Source organism: Xiphophorus hellerii, chromosome 15 (assembly GCF_003331165.1).
Source record: "Xiphophorus hellerii strain 12219 chromosome 15, Xiphophorus_hellerii-4.1, whole genome shotgun sequence".
In the NCBI taxonomy this organism is placed as follows: Eukaryota; Metazoa; Chordata; class Actinopteri; order Cyprinodontiformes; family Poeciliidae; genus Xiphophorus; species Xiphophorus hellerii.
In genome coordinates, this window is record NC_045686.1 from 4,673,220 (window position 1) to 4,687,464 (window position 14,245).

General features: G+C 35.7%; 2 protein-coding genes across 7 annotated transcripts in view; both read left to right on the top strand.

Annotated features, from left to right (window-relative positions):
- The first annotated feature begins 12 nt into the window (after positions 1-12).
- On the top strand, positions 13-8,919 carry LOC116734058 (uncharacterized). Of its 4 annotated transcripts, none has more exons than XM_032585188.1 (10): positions 13-1,086; positions 1,581-1,895; positions 2,640-4,291; positions 4,612-4,920; positions 5,385-5,663; positions 6,821-7,132; positions 7,477-7,758; positions 8,101-8,202; positions 8,279-8,307; positions 8,620-8,919. In XM_032585188.1, exons 3-10 carry the CDS (start codon positions 4,252-4,254, stop codon positions 8,695-8,697), a joined length of 1,431 nt encoding a protein of 476 aa, XP_032441079.1. In that variant the 5' UTR covers positions 13-1,086; positions 1,581-1,895; positions 2,640-4,251; the 3' UTR covers positions 8,698-8,919. The 4 variants fall into 4 exon arrangements, with proteins under 4 accessions (XP_032441079.1, XP_032441078.1, XP_032441076.1 ...); XM_032585187.1 differs by having other exon boundaries at positions 3,179-4,291; XM_032585185.1 differs by lacking the exons at positions 1,581-1,895; positions 2,640-4,291.
- Positions 8,920-12,200: 3,281 nt separating this feature from the next.
- The window catches only part of LOC116734057 (T-lymphoma invasion and metastasis-inducing protein 2-like), a 43,311-nt gene continuing 41,266 nt past the window's right edge, over positions 12,201-14,245 (top strand). For all 3 annotated transcript variants that reach the window (XM_032585181.1, XM_032585180.1, XM_032585183.1), the window contains exon 1: positions 12,201-12,406. The gene's annotated coding sequence lies outside the window, so the exon portion shown is untranslated. The remainder of the gene's footprint in view (positions 12,407-14,245) is intronic.

A 14,245-nucleotide genomic window follows, 5' to 3' on the forward strand; every position in this document is an offset into this window, starting at 1 on the left:
ACTTCAGAGTTAAGAAATAATCCCTCGTTTTCTGTCTTTAACCAAACTGGTTTGTACAAATTACTTGAACTAAACCCTAATTACGTTGAAAAAGAAATCATTCTGAGTGAATTACCTCCACAGCATGCAAAGAGCAGCTATACATTCCTATTAATAATCTAATTATTTAATTTGATATGTGCTGAAGCAGAGACATAAAGGGATTTTTTTAATACTGTTTGCATGTTTGTTGGCTTTTATTTTTTTACTTGCACGATAGAAGCGTATGGTAAAAGAAAGGACTGAATTCCTGTATCATTGCCTCAATCACACCATAACGATGCTGAGCAGCCAATCAGAGGCAGATACATCTAATATCACAGTTTAATGCATATTTGTTTTCACATAACCTTCAAAATAATTATTTTAAGAACACATCAAGTGACCAAAACTATCTGTGGCATTAATTTCTTAAACCAAATCCAAACTATTTTGCTTTTAATAATGATGATAACTAAGTCAAGTCCATTTTCTGCTGGACTTGAAAGAACTTTCATAAAGGAAACAACCATTAAAGCTCAGTTTGATTCTCTGATGGTAAACATTTTTATTCTAAGGTATTTTTATTTTCTGCTGTAAGGATCCAGTTGGACCTGTTTGGATTCTGTTCTGACTGGGTTTATCAGAGTCTCAGAGCTGCTGGGTGTCGGTGGACTAACCGCAGCCTCTGGTGTGCATGACAGGTTATCTCTGACTGCTCAGGCAACGTTGTACAAAATATATACAGTTAAAAAAGAGGAAATAAAATCCTAGTCTGCTGTCCTTTACCTGCAGATTCTTCATCTAAAACATCTCAGTGTTACAAAGTGAGTTAAATAGTTTATCTGTTCATTTTAACTGAAGTTATGTAACTGTGCTTCATTCTGCGGTTTTCTGTCAGTCTCTAGAAAGTGATAAGAGCAAAATGACAGGATACATTGCAACCAGGAAATATGATCAATATTTTCAGATCAGCAGCAGAGAAAAGTCTCTCAGTTCAGCGGCTGATAGACGGACAGGAGATGTTGGTTCTGGTTCTGGTTCTGGTCGTTGTGCTTCAGTTTGAAGGTAAAGATCTGTTTTCTTTGGTTTACTGTTGTATTTTATGAAAATATGAGAATTAATATTTAGAAGTTATAATTGTCTATTAGTTAATCAAGTTTTTACTAAGCATATAAAACGATGTGAAAAAAAATTGGATTTAACATTTTTCTTTTGTCAACTCAAACTTGTAATCTGACAGATTAAAACATTAATTTATGTTGCTATAAAAATATCTTAGATTTTTAAGAGATTGAAAATAAAAAAGATTGTTATAACAGTTGCCCTGCGACAGACTGGCGACCTGTCCAGGTGACCCCGCCTCTCGCCCGAAACGATCGCTGGAGATGCAGCAGCACCTCCTGACCCCGACAGGGACCCGGGTGTTAGAAAATGGATGGATGGATGTTATAGCAATAAATCTAACATTGTGCTACAAAGATTTAAAAAATGTACGGACCTTCACAGTTTTTGTGAAGGATGAATTGTGTCAAACTTTAATGTCTTTGTTTCTGCTGCAGGAACCAGAGGAGGAGAAATTCATCTCTATCACAGAGAAGGAGAAAATGTTGTTCTACCTTGTAACATTCCTGCATCGTCTTACCGATGCTCCAATGTTAACTGGTTTTACAACAAGGGTAAAAATACAAATACTCAGCAGAAGGTTTTCAAAGGAAGAGTTATTCAGAGTTCACCTCAATATGAGAAGTTTAATGTGAGCAGCAGCTGCTCTCTGATCATCAACACCATCACTGCTGATGATGCTGGAAGATACGTCTATAGACCTGGTTCAGGACCCTCCTCAGATCATTTTGTCTATCTGAGTGTTTTAACCAGTGAGTATGTAGACCTGAATGATTTAACACTCAGACTCTTTCCTTCTGATCAACTTGGTGAAATGTTGGTCAGATGTTTCTGACATCATCAGTTCTGATTTCCCTTTTCTCTGAAACCTTGAACTTCTTTGGACTTTAACATGAGGGAACCTCTCAGTGACCTGATGCAGTCAGAAGTTCACATGTTGTTCTGTCAGAGAAACAATCATTTATTTAGATTCAGGCAAACATTACCCATCAGTCCACACACCTGGTTTAACTTTGCAGTCAATATATTACATCGAAGACATTAGTTTATTTGTTAAACATTTGTTTACCTACCAATGATTGACGTAAACTCAAAATGCAGTTTAAATGTCTGCGCTGTACCTCTGTTGGGTTTCTGCTACTTCCTGTTCCAGCTTCCATCAGGAAGTCGGCTCATCAGAGTGAACGTTGTGCTCGGCTGCTGAGGATGTTTAGATTTAATCAGTTTATCTCTTATGGTGGATCAATGTTTGATCAAACTACTGAATCGTTTACTTTCTAGATGTCTTGTTTTTTTCCGTCATGCTGATGAAAACCTGATGAGATTCATCAAATAACATGAAGACCAAATCTAAAAGTTATCAAAATGTTACATTGTTATTAGTTTATATTCTACTGTCTGAAGCCTGAGACACTTAACCCTTTAAGGTTTTCACTTTAGAAAAAGTTACTTTAACATCTTCTAGACTGAGATAACAGTTTTTCTTTTTCTTTCAGTTTCAAACGAATTTTCAACACAGGATGATTTTGCATTAGAGTGTTTCCTGCTGAGATACAGTGGGTTGGATCTTTGTCCAGAGAACAGTTTCCGCTGGCTGGATGAGACGGGAACTGAACTGACTGAAGGTGTTTGGTTCGACTTAAGAGGACCGAGACTCTGTGTTTCCTCTCTGACTACATAGAAGCTGAAGTTTTTCATGCAACAATTTAACTTCTTCATGAGGCAATGTTATTTCTATAGAGACAGATGTGATGACATCATACCGTTACATTGGTAGTGAGCTTCTATCTTCACTTCGTTTCCTTCAATAAACTGGCAGGTGAATCTTCTGCTGCTCTGAAGATTCACAGTCAGAAGAGAAACACAACCAAACTGTCCTCCAGATTTATATCCATCACCTTCACCAGTCAGCTCACTTCCTGTCTCATCCACCCAGAGGAGACTTTTAACTGGACATGAACCCAAAGAACTGGATCTCAGCTCTCATTTCAACTGCTAACTTTTTGTGTTCACTCTGTTATTGTTCTTTCCATAGAAGCTACACCTGGTCTGGTTTAGCTGTGATACCTTCCTGCAGGAGGGCATCCACTGGGATGATGCTGCCATCAACTAATTGTTCTCCTTCTCCTGCTGTTAACATTCCTGGAATCCACAGCTGTAAAATATGGCAGTGAAGATCAACTTCAAGGTTCTTTCATGTACACAAGTGATGCTTGTCCAGAGAACAGTTTCCACTGGTTGGAAAACTGTGTGTGCGTACACATTCATTGTATGAAATAATTTGGGTTATAATTAATTATATTTGTGTACAATTAATATAACCTAAAGATTATATTGTATATTTACACATATTTAAAGACTCTAATCTTTAAAACTGTTGGTGGACTCTGGTCCAGACAGCTGGCATTTCTTCTTCTACTGGTCTGACTGGTTGTAGCATCAGGTCACATTTAATGTCAACAGAAGAGGAGGCTTATAGATGGCCAACTGGGCAGCAGAGCATTCTGGGATTTATAGTATAAGCAGTGAATGCAAAAGTAAATATTCACCACTAATAATAGAGTAAGAGTATAAAATACTTTTATTCTAAAGTATTTATATTTTCTGCTGTAAGGATCCAGTTGGACCTGTTTGGATTCTGTTCTGACTCGGTTTATCTGCTCTGTCTCAGAGCTGCTGGTGTTAGTGGACTGACTGCAGCCCATTAATATGCATCACAGTTTATCTCTGACTGCTCAGGCAGGAAATTAGAACAAGTTGCACAAAAAATATACTGTTAAACAGCAGGAAATAAAACTTTGTTTTTATTTTCTTCACCAGCAAATCCTTCGGCTAAAACATTTAGTTCATTTGAGTGTTACAGAGTGACAGAATTAAATGTAGTTTAAATGTTCGTTTCTAACTAAAGTTTTGCTGGTTCCTTGTTTTGATGGTTTTCTGTCAGTTTCTGGAAATGATCAAGTTGATAAGAGGAAAATGACAGAATAGGTAGGGACGTGAATTTGATTTCAATCATTATTTGAGCCACAAACAGGAAACATCATCAGTATTTTCAGATCAGCAGCAGAGAAAAGTCTCTCAGTTCAGCGGCTGATAGACGGACAGAAGATGTTGGTTCTGGTTCTGGTCGTTGTGCTTCAGTTTGAAGGTAAAGATCTGTTTTCTTTCACATCAAGATGAGAAAAATTAAAGGACATTTTGGTTTATTTCTGTATTTTACAACAAGTTGTGTATTAGTTAATCAGTTTTGTACCAAATATATAGAAACATTTTCAAGGATTAAAATGCTAATTACTATTGTTGTAAACATGTCTAGAATAGCTCCTTAAAAGGTACCAAATAGAATGTTTTAACAATAAATCAAACATCATATAACATAAATAACTACACAATTTTAATTTCACCTTCATGATTGTATTTGTGAATGAAGAGGTGTTTAGAACTTTAATGTGTCTGTTTCTGCTGCAGGAACCAGAGAAGAAGAACTGCATCTCTATCACAGTTACAGGCATAATGTTGTTCTACCTTGTAACAGTCCTTCATCGCTTTCCTCATGCTCTGATGTTACCTGGTTTTATAACAAAGATAAAAATACTCAGCAGACGGTTTGGAACGGAGCAGATTATCAGATTTCACATCAAGCTTACAAGTTTAATTTGAGCAGCAGCTGCTCTCTGATCATCAACTACATTGATAATGATGATGTTGGACTCTACACCTGTAGACCTGGTTCTAATGCCTCCTCAGATGGTTTTGTCTATCTGAATGTTTTAACCAGTGAGTATGTAGACCTGAATGATTTAACTTGTTAACACCTCTGCTGTGTTTCTGCTCCTTCCTGTCTGAGCTGGGGGCGGGGCCAAGCTGTGATGTCATCAGGAAGTCGGCTCATCAGAGTGACGTTGTGCTCGGCTGCTGAGGATGTTTAGATTTAATCAGTTTATCTCTTATGGTGACTCAATGTTTGCTTAAACTACTGAATCATTTACTTTAAAGATATCTTGTTTTTTCCATCATGCTGATAAAAACCTGCTGAGATCTATAATATTAGTTCAGATCAATCATCAAGAGACATGAAGACAAAATCAAAAATTTTATCAAAATGATATTGTTACTATTTATTTATTTTATATTCTACTGTCTGCAACCTGAGACTCTTAACCTTTTGTTAAGATTCTCACTTAGAGAAAGTTACTTTAACATCTTTCAGACTGAGACAACAGTTTTTATTTTTCTTTCAGTTTATGAACAACATGTCTCTTCAGTAAAGGATGAGTTCACAGTAAAGTGTTCCCTGGAGAGATACAGTGGGTTGGATGTTTGTCCAGAGAACAGTTTCCGCTGGCTGGATGATACAGGAACTGAACTGACTGAAGGTGTTAGTTTCGACGTAAGAGGACCGAGACTCTGTGTTTCCTCTCTAACTGTGAAGGATGAGAGCGACAGAGGCTACACCTGCCAGTTTGTTGAAGGAAACAGTATGAAAATTGAAGTAAACTACGCACCACTTAGCTTTAAAGGTATGATGACTTTTATTAACACAGTAAATGAGAAAAACAACAGAAAATACAAAGATTTTGTGAATGTTTTTTTTTTTTAAATATTCATCAGTTCACTTTATTTCGGTAAATTATCAACATTAAACACAGAAAACAAAAACGTAACAATAAACAATCCCATAATTTACCAAAAAAGGAATAGGCTGAAGCCAAAACCTTGTTCACATACTTAGCAGCCTACCGTCATAAAAGATATCTTCTGTAAATATAGATATACATACAAAACTACATACAAACACACATGTATATAAATGTAAACACATACATTTTATACAAACATGATTACACAATGCATACATACATCTACGTAACTGTATAAGATATCATTTTACATTTTAAGGCTCTTTTAAAGCTTTAAATATTTTTGCAATAAAATCTAAAGTTTTCTATTAAGGCCACCAAAAAAAAAGAATTCTGACTTTTTTCTCAGAATTTAGGGATTAAAGTCAGAATTATTTTTTGTTTGTTTTTTGTTTTTTTTCCAGTGGCCCTAATGCTCTTCTGTAGTTCTCCGCCTGAAACAAGCCAGACAAATAAGATTCAGACCATTTTTATTATCTGCTGTAGTTTAAATCAGTTAAACAACCTTTATGAAAGAAAGAGGACAAACTTATCACTACAGAATTAAAGCCAGTGTTTTACATGAAGTGGTTCTATGAGGGATTTATGTTCACAATAACATGAATATGGGTGAAAGCAAAAAGTGATAACTGAAGATATTTCAGATTGAGATTTTTTTTTCTTTTCTTACTTTTGAATCATTAACAATAAATAATAAAGTCAGAATTTATGCAAATTTGCTTATACAATTTATGGGGGTTTTTGTCGTCTTTTTTGGACCTGCGGTAAAAAATAGTTTTATGACTAGGAGTAAAACGGTACACCAAATAGCCTAACTGTAAATAAATACATTTTTATTTCTATATTTTGAAGAGAAAAATCTGTGGTTGCAATTGTTCACCACAGATATTTTCCTTTGTTAAAATATTATTTTATGAAATGCATTTTGTTTTTTTACTTTAAACAGATTCTCTTTTGGAAGTGAATACAGGCAGAAAAGCACAGAGATAATTATTATTTTAAAGTACGATAAAATGTTTCTGAATGTGTTTTTTTAGCAGAAAACAGAGAAAGAGACCAGATCTACCACAGAGCAGGAGATGAAGCTGTTCTGCCCTGTAACAGACCTTCATCATTCAACTCATGCTCCTCTGTTAACTGGCTTTATGAGAGAAATGAAGACATGAACAAGGAACAGGAAGTTCAGAGAGGAATCGTTCAGAGTTCATCTCGTTCTGCCAGGCTCAGTTTGGACAGAAACTGTTCTCTGATCATCAACAACATCAATGCTGAGGATGCTGGACTTTACACCTGTCAGCCTGAAGATGGAAGCAGTTATGAAACAGATGTGTATCTAAATCTGCTGATCAGTAAGTAATCTAAATAATGACTCTACCTGCTGATTTCAGTCTTTTTAAGATCTGACTGTTTAGATCATGATGTGTTTTTAGTTCAGTCAGGACTGGAACTGGATCCGTCTGATTTTAGAGACTGAAATCTGTTCAGTTCTCTCATTATGATGTTATTTATGTTGTAGTGGTGAAGATTATTTAGTTATACTACCAAAGGCCGACCTTCATAGTTATTGCCAGATGTTAGTCTGCAATGTTTTTACAGAACAGCAACTATTCAAGACAATAGAAATAAAAGTTGTACTTTTGTTTCTCTATATAGAAAATATTTAGTTCTGATAGGTTGTCTTATTTTCTTTCAGTCTCTTCATATCTACCAGCTATTAATCCAACAAAGAATGAAGTGATCACATTATTCTGTTATATGGTGAGATCCTGGTGGTTCAGTTCTTGTCCAGATAAAAGTCTCCTCTGGGTGGACGAGACAGGAAGTGAACTGACTGGTGAAGGTGATGGATATAAATCTGGAGGACAGTTTGGTTGTGTTTCTTTTCTGACTGTGAATCTTCAGAGCAGCAGAAGATTCACCTGCAAGTTTGTTGAAGGAAACGAAGTGAAGATAGAAGCTCACTACCAACATGAAGGTATGATGTTTTATTTTTATGAATAAGTTAAAATGTTGCACTGAAACACATCAGCTTCTGTGTAAATATCAATATTGATTTATTGTGAATCTTATAATTAAACAATATATTTCTAATTTATTGTCATTATTTTGGACACTTTGACTTTTCACACCACAGTTTCTATGTAGATCTCCAGTTTTCTTCTCCATCATGGTGGTTCAGGTTCTCCTTGGTTCTAAATGTGGATCCAAAGTCACAGACACTCAGATTGATGTTCAGTCCACCATCATGTTAAAACTATTTTCTTCCTAAATCAGATGAAAATGATCCCATCAGGTTGTTGCTCCGTCTCCTCCTCAGGCCCCCCCGCCTCGTCTCCTCTGAGCTTCATCATGTTGACTCTGAAGATCACAGGACTGATCCTGATGGTTGGAATCACTGTTGGTATCATCAGAACCAGAGGTGAGGAAACTCAGCTACAATGGAGACGATTTACACAGTTCTTACTTTAATCACTTTATTCTGTTTTTCACTGCAGGGAGAAAAAAGCCTCAGAAAGACATTAATGTAAGAGAAACAATCATGAACAATACATTCATAGACCTTTTATATGTAGATTATAAATGACAAACATTATGTAAACAGTATTGATTTTTATCTTTTTCCCTTTTTAGTCTTTACCTTGAAATATCTTAGAAGAAAATCAACATTCATTGAACTATAATGTTGTAAAACTGTTATATTTTATGAGTAATAAAGGTAAAAGCTGTTATAAAGGATTTTCTCAGTATCATTTGTGATGCTTTGATATTTTTATTTAGATGTTCATTTTGTGTCTGTCCCTGTTTTATCCAGTTAATATCTGCTTTTTTCTCTCAGGTTCGTTTTGCTGTTGATGACGACACAGTGAATTATGAAAATGATGGAGAACGTTCTGCTGCCGCCGCGCTCCACTGAGCTTCATCACAGCCATGAGGATTCATTAAAAACGCTTCATTTTAATTGTTAGCCAAAAGAATATTTTTGCATTGAGCTATCTGCATATGAGTAGTAATTTTTAATTGTGTTAAATTCAGTATTAAATCCATTATAAATGCGTTAAAAAGCTGTTTGTTTGAGATAAGAAGCTTTAAATGTTCTTTGCCTCCTTTTAAATGCAAATAAAATCTTTGACACATATTTTATTTTATTTTGAAGAACTCATATTTTATAAAAGGAAGTGATGTAGAGCATGAGGAATTTACTGATCACTTATTGGTTAATGTCCAGAAAGTGGGAGAAGAAAAGAAAAAACAGAAAGTAAAATATGGAAATTTGTTGAAGTAAAACAAAAACTGTCTTTTTTTATTTAACAAACATAAACAAAACAAACACTCTTTGCCATTATGTCATAAAAAACAATTTTCCAGAATGAACAAATAGATTTTTTACAAGTAGATCATAAAATATGAACTTCAAAGTTTAAAAAAAAAGTTAACACACTAAAGAGGAACAATTCTCCGTGTAAACATATGACTATATATGGTTTACAAAGAGAAAATCAAAATGAAATGGCTTTAAAATTTCCTGGAGTAGCTGGATGTTAAGTTGCTCTTTGAGATCTTTTAACCTTCTTCACATTGATTCTTTTAAACATGCTTGGTATTAATCAGGCTACAGAAATTGAATTGACTTCCAAAGTTAGCTATATTAATTATATTCTCACATCGCATTTTCCTCCCAATTAGATTAAACTTTTTTTTATGTTTAATTTTGGTTTTGTTTGAAATTAGTTGCTGAATATAAACCAAAACTCTGATAAGTACATTTTTATCTGGAAAATGTGAAATTATCTATGTTAGTTTGATGATTGAGTGAGATATTCCTGGGTAAAATCACATAAAAATTGTAACATGCAGTTTGTTTCTTTTATGATTAATATCAATATTCATTTTACTGCTTATTCTGGAACATTACCAGCCATTGCATGTTTCTTTTGCTGCTTAAACTGGATTTAATATTCAGTTAAATTAATCAAAATGTGAACATTTATTTAGTCCAAATTAAGCATAAAGATTTCAGATGGCATTTGCATCTCCAGCTTGTTTAATTAAAAGATTTAAAATTTCCCTCTTCCCCCGGCAGCCAGCAGGGGGCAGCAGTCAACTGGTAGAAAACGGACTCGGACTTCAAGCGTGAAAAGATCCAGTGGTTCTGATCTTTTCACGCTTGAACTCAGCTGATTTAAATCAGTTTCTCATTACCAGAACTCGAAGGATCCGACCTTTTGGACCTGGAACTTCTCCATCCCTTCCAGACCTCAGCAGGAAGGTTCCTGGTTCTTCCTGAGTCTGGATTTTGTCCTTGTTCATGCTTGATCTGACCCATCTCTGAGGTAATCCGCTGGGACAGAAGTTCCTCTTCATCTGATCTGTGTCCATGTCAGCTGCTGATTAATGTTTAGTTCTATCCAGATCTGGACCGTGGTGTTTTCTGAAGGAGGTTCTGGGGAACAGAGTTTCTTTCCAGATGCTGATTGTTCAGAGCAGCTATCAGAAATAGTGTACTCCAATCCAATGGATGAGCAGGATAACTTTCTCAAAGAAAGTGCTTACATAAAAAGCATGTTTATTAGTAGCAGAAATAATATTTAAAATGCCTAAAATTGTGAAAATAACATCAGGATTGTAAACATTTAGTGTTTGTTGGGAGCAGAAATAGTTATAGAGTCCAACATCTGGTGAGAGGAAGGATCTCCTCTAATGCTACTTTGTCCACTTTGGACACTTTCACTCTTAACTTCTACCAAACATTTCACTTTTTGTGATTTTCTTAAAATTGCAGTTTAGGTTTTAAGTTTTTGCTTACAGCAGGTTGGGGAGGTGTGAATGGGTGATGAAACTCTGATGTGGACCAAAACCAGCAAAACCATATGTCTCGTTTCAGATTTCTAGGTGAACACCAAGGAGCAGCATTTTCAATTTCTGCTAAAAGCAGGCAGCAGACTACAGCACAGGGCATGCCACTTCATTTTAGTTCACATTTTGCAAAGAAGGAAGTTGCTATCATTGTCTTCTTCTGAGGTTTTGGTGCAGCGCCCCCACAGGCGAGGAGGGTAACAGATTTTTCTAAAGGTTTTGCTGGTTTGAAACAATGGAGTGTGAAACAAACCACAGCAAGTGAAATCGTAACAAATGTTACAATTCTGTCCCCGATTGGACGAAGTCTACCAAACTATCAGGTATGAAAACATACTAAATTTCTTCCGGCGAGATGTTGGAAGGTCAGGTGATGCACAGAGACACAGTTTCTAGAAGCTTGTGGAAAAATGTTTGGTGGCAGTGCAACGGGCTAAGACACTTCACCAAAGGTTAGTGTCTGTGTATATTTATATAAGCCCCTATGAATGATTTCATCCAAACCTGTTCACCAGTTTTTATTTTCTCATTGGCATTGCTGCATTCCTCAGAACAGAATGAAATTCTCAAAAATGCTTGTTCAATCTTTAAATGAATTTGTCGCTGATCCACATCAGAAAATCTGTTTCCTGTTCCTTTGAGAAAGTTTGCAAATGCTTTTGTTCTTCTCCCCCGCCCATCCTCAAGACGTTCTACAGAAGCACCATAGAGAGCATTCTGACCAGCTGCCTCTCTGTGTGGTGTGGAGGCTGCAGCGCCTCCGACTGGAAGAACGTGAGGAGAGTGGTGCGGACAGCAGAGAGGATCATCGGGGCCCCCCTTCCCTCCATTCAGGACATTTCATCCCAGCGCTGCGTGTCCCGAGGCCGAAACATCATCAGTGACCCCTCACACCCCCACCATGGACTGTTCTCCCTGCTGCCCTCTGGAAAGAGGTTCTGCAGCATCCGGTGCAGGTCCATCAGGTTCCGAAACAGCTTTTTCCCACTTGCCATCAAACTGCTGAACTCTTAACTGGACTGCACTCAAAAACTGGTCTCCACTTCATACCTTGCACATGTACAGAGCTAAATAACTTCTATTTTACTGTCATTCCTGCACTTTATATTTTATATTCATATTTATATTCATATTTTATACTGTATTTTATTTTATTCTGGAGTAACCTCATAACATTGGAACCTCAAAACATTGTCCTGAGCCGTATGCAACGAAATTTTGTTCTGTATACACCCTGTTCATGCAAAATGACAATAAAGTCAGTCTAAGTCTAAGTCTTCATGCAAGTGACTTTGTTCAATTCTCTGCTTTTTCTAACATTTTCAGTGACTTTTGTCACGTTGATCAAAATGTTTTATACAGATTTCTTTTGAACAACATTTAAGCATCATTTCATTTTAAGTCTTTAAGGCTAAATTACTGAACTGACTGTCATAATGTGTCGGTCATATTTAGATATTTCCATCAGACATTTTTACTAAATCTGCCCTGAATTGGTACATTTTCCCTGTTGAATCTGGACTTTCTCCAACGTAGGTAAATATCTGATGAACCAGGAGCCGGTAAATGGCGTATAAAGCCCGTCCAGAACTGAAGAACTTAAAAAATCCTGAACATGATCGAATCACAGAGGTGTGGTCTGCCGAAACAAATCCTCCTCCTCCTGTTGGGTTGCAGAATCCCGCCCTCCTGCTGTCAGAACCGAGGAACTGGGTCGGTCCAACTCAGACTGGAGCCAACAGAGACGAAGGAGACTGCTTGTACTGCCGGTGAGTCCTTCTGCTCTCCTCTCCGTCCGTCTTTCCTTCTGGACTTTCTGCTGCTGCTCAGAGGAGGTTTCTGTGGATCCTGGAGGATTTTCTTCCTCTCTGGTCCGAGCAAAACGTTTCCTGCTGATCCCTGAAACTGCTGAAGATTATTTTAATGTCTCTAAAACCAACCAGCATCACTGGTTATCAAATACAGCTGATAACTACAGATGGACGTCTTGATCTTAAAGGGACTTAGAAACGTTTCCCATATGAGAATTTTATCATTTTATGATTAAGAAGAGACCATAAAGTTCAGTTTATTTAGAGATTAGAGAGAAAATATCACATTTTCTGCTCATATCTGTTCATTTCTATCCAGTTTCAAAGCTACATCCTGTTCACCAAAGATCGTTTCTTCTACTAAAACATGCAGCTGATTAAATTAAGAGTTTTTTCTTTCTGTTGGTGAGATTCAGAGTTTTAACAGCAACAGAGCTGTGAGAAAGTATTTACACCCTCAGGTTTCTTCTGTTTTTGCTTTTTTAGTCCAATTTAAATGTTTCAGAGCTTCAAGTAACTTATTAAAAGCTATGAAAGCAACTTGGTCTTTTGTGGAAAAAATAATTACACCCTAATCTTTATAGCTGGGCTGGAGCAGCAGAGTGTGAGTCTCTAACATCACTATGGAGGGAATTTAACCCTCTCTGCTTTGCTGATTAGTTTTAATTCAGACACAGTGGACCTAATCATCCAAGTAAATTGGATTTAGCTCAGGACTTTGACTAGACCATGATAAGACTACTAGAGTTTTTAAAAATTATTCATAGGTGAATCTGCTGGAGAGCTATAGATTGTTGCTTTGCTGCATAACAGCAAAGTTTTAACCAGCATCACAAATGATGGTTGGATTTTTTTCCCTTTATCTCTTATTTTAGTTTTGTTTCATTAATGTTTTTTTATTCATTTATTTTTTTAAATAAATTTAATTGTATTTCTTATACATTTATTTATTTCATTTATTTAAATTGTATTTGTTTAATACCTATTAGTTTTTTATTTATATTTGTATTTGTTATAAAATGTCACTTATTTTTAGTTAGATTTTTTTTGTAGTCTTTTTTATTTATTTTTGTATTTATTGTAGATTATTAATTAGTTTTATAAACCTCTATCTTTTATTTGTTTTTAAAAATATTTAATACTTTGTATTAATTTATCTGGTGACCTGTTTATTTATTTTTTATTAATAATTATTTACGTTATTCATTATTATTATAACCCCAGAAAGTTTGATCTTAAAGGTTTGATCATCGGTTGTTTCCTTCTCACTTCTGTCCACAGAATAATTTCCCAGAAGTCTTTGGGATCATTAAGGCGTAAATCTGAGATCATTTAGTTTCTCCTCTGTGTGATTCTGTTAGATTGGTGTTTGATCTGATCTTCTGGCCTACTTCGTGTTGTCAGACAGGTTCTGTTCATGTGATTTCTTCAGGCCTGTTGAAATTGAACCATCACATTTTTGAATTTTTGGTTGAGTTGGTTTGTTTCTGGGTTTTTTATTTATTTATTTATTTTTCAATAAGAAATGAAACAATCGTTTGAAAACTGCTCGCTTTTACTTATTTTGACATTTTGGATATTTAAAATCTGTAAGAAACAAATATAATACTAAATTAAAACAAATGTTGACACCAAGATAAATTCCCAGATCCTTGGAAATGTTTTTTCCAGTAAAAATCTAACAATGTTTACATTTTATCTTGCCTTAGTTGCAGTATTTTAGCTGAAATGCTCTCGTTTCTTCGTGTTGCTCTCGTTTCCTCGTGTTGCTCTCGTTTCTTCGTGTTGCTCTCGTTT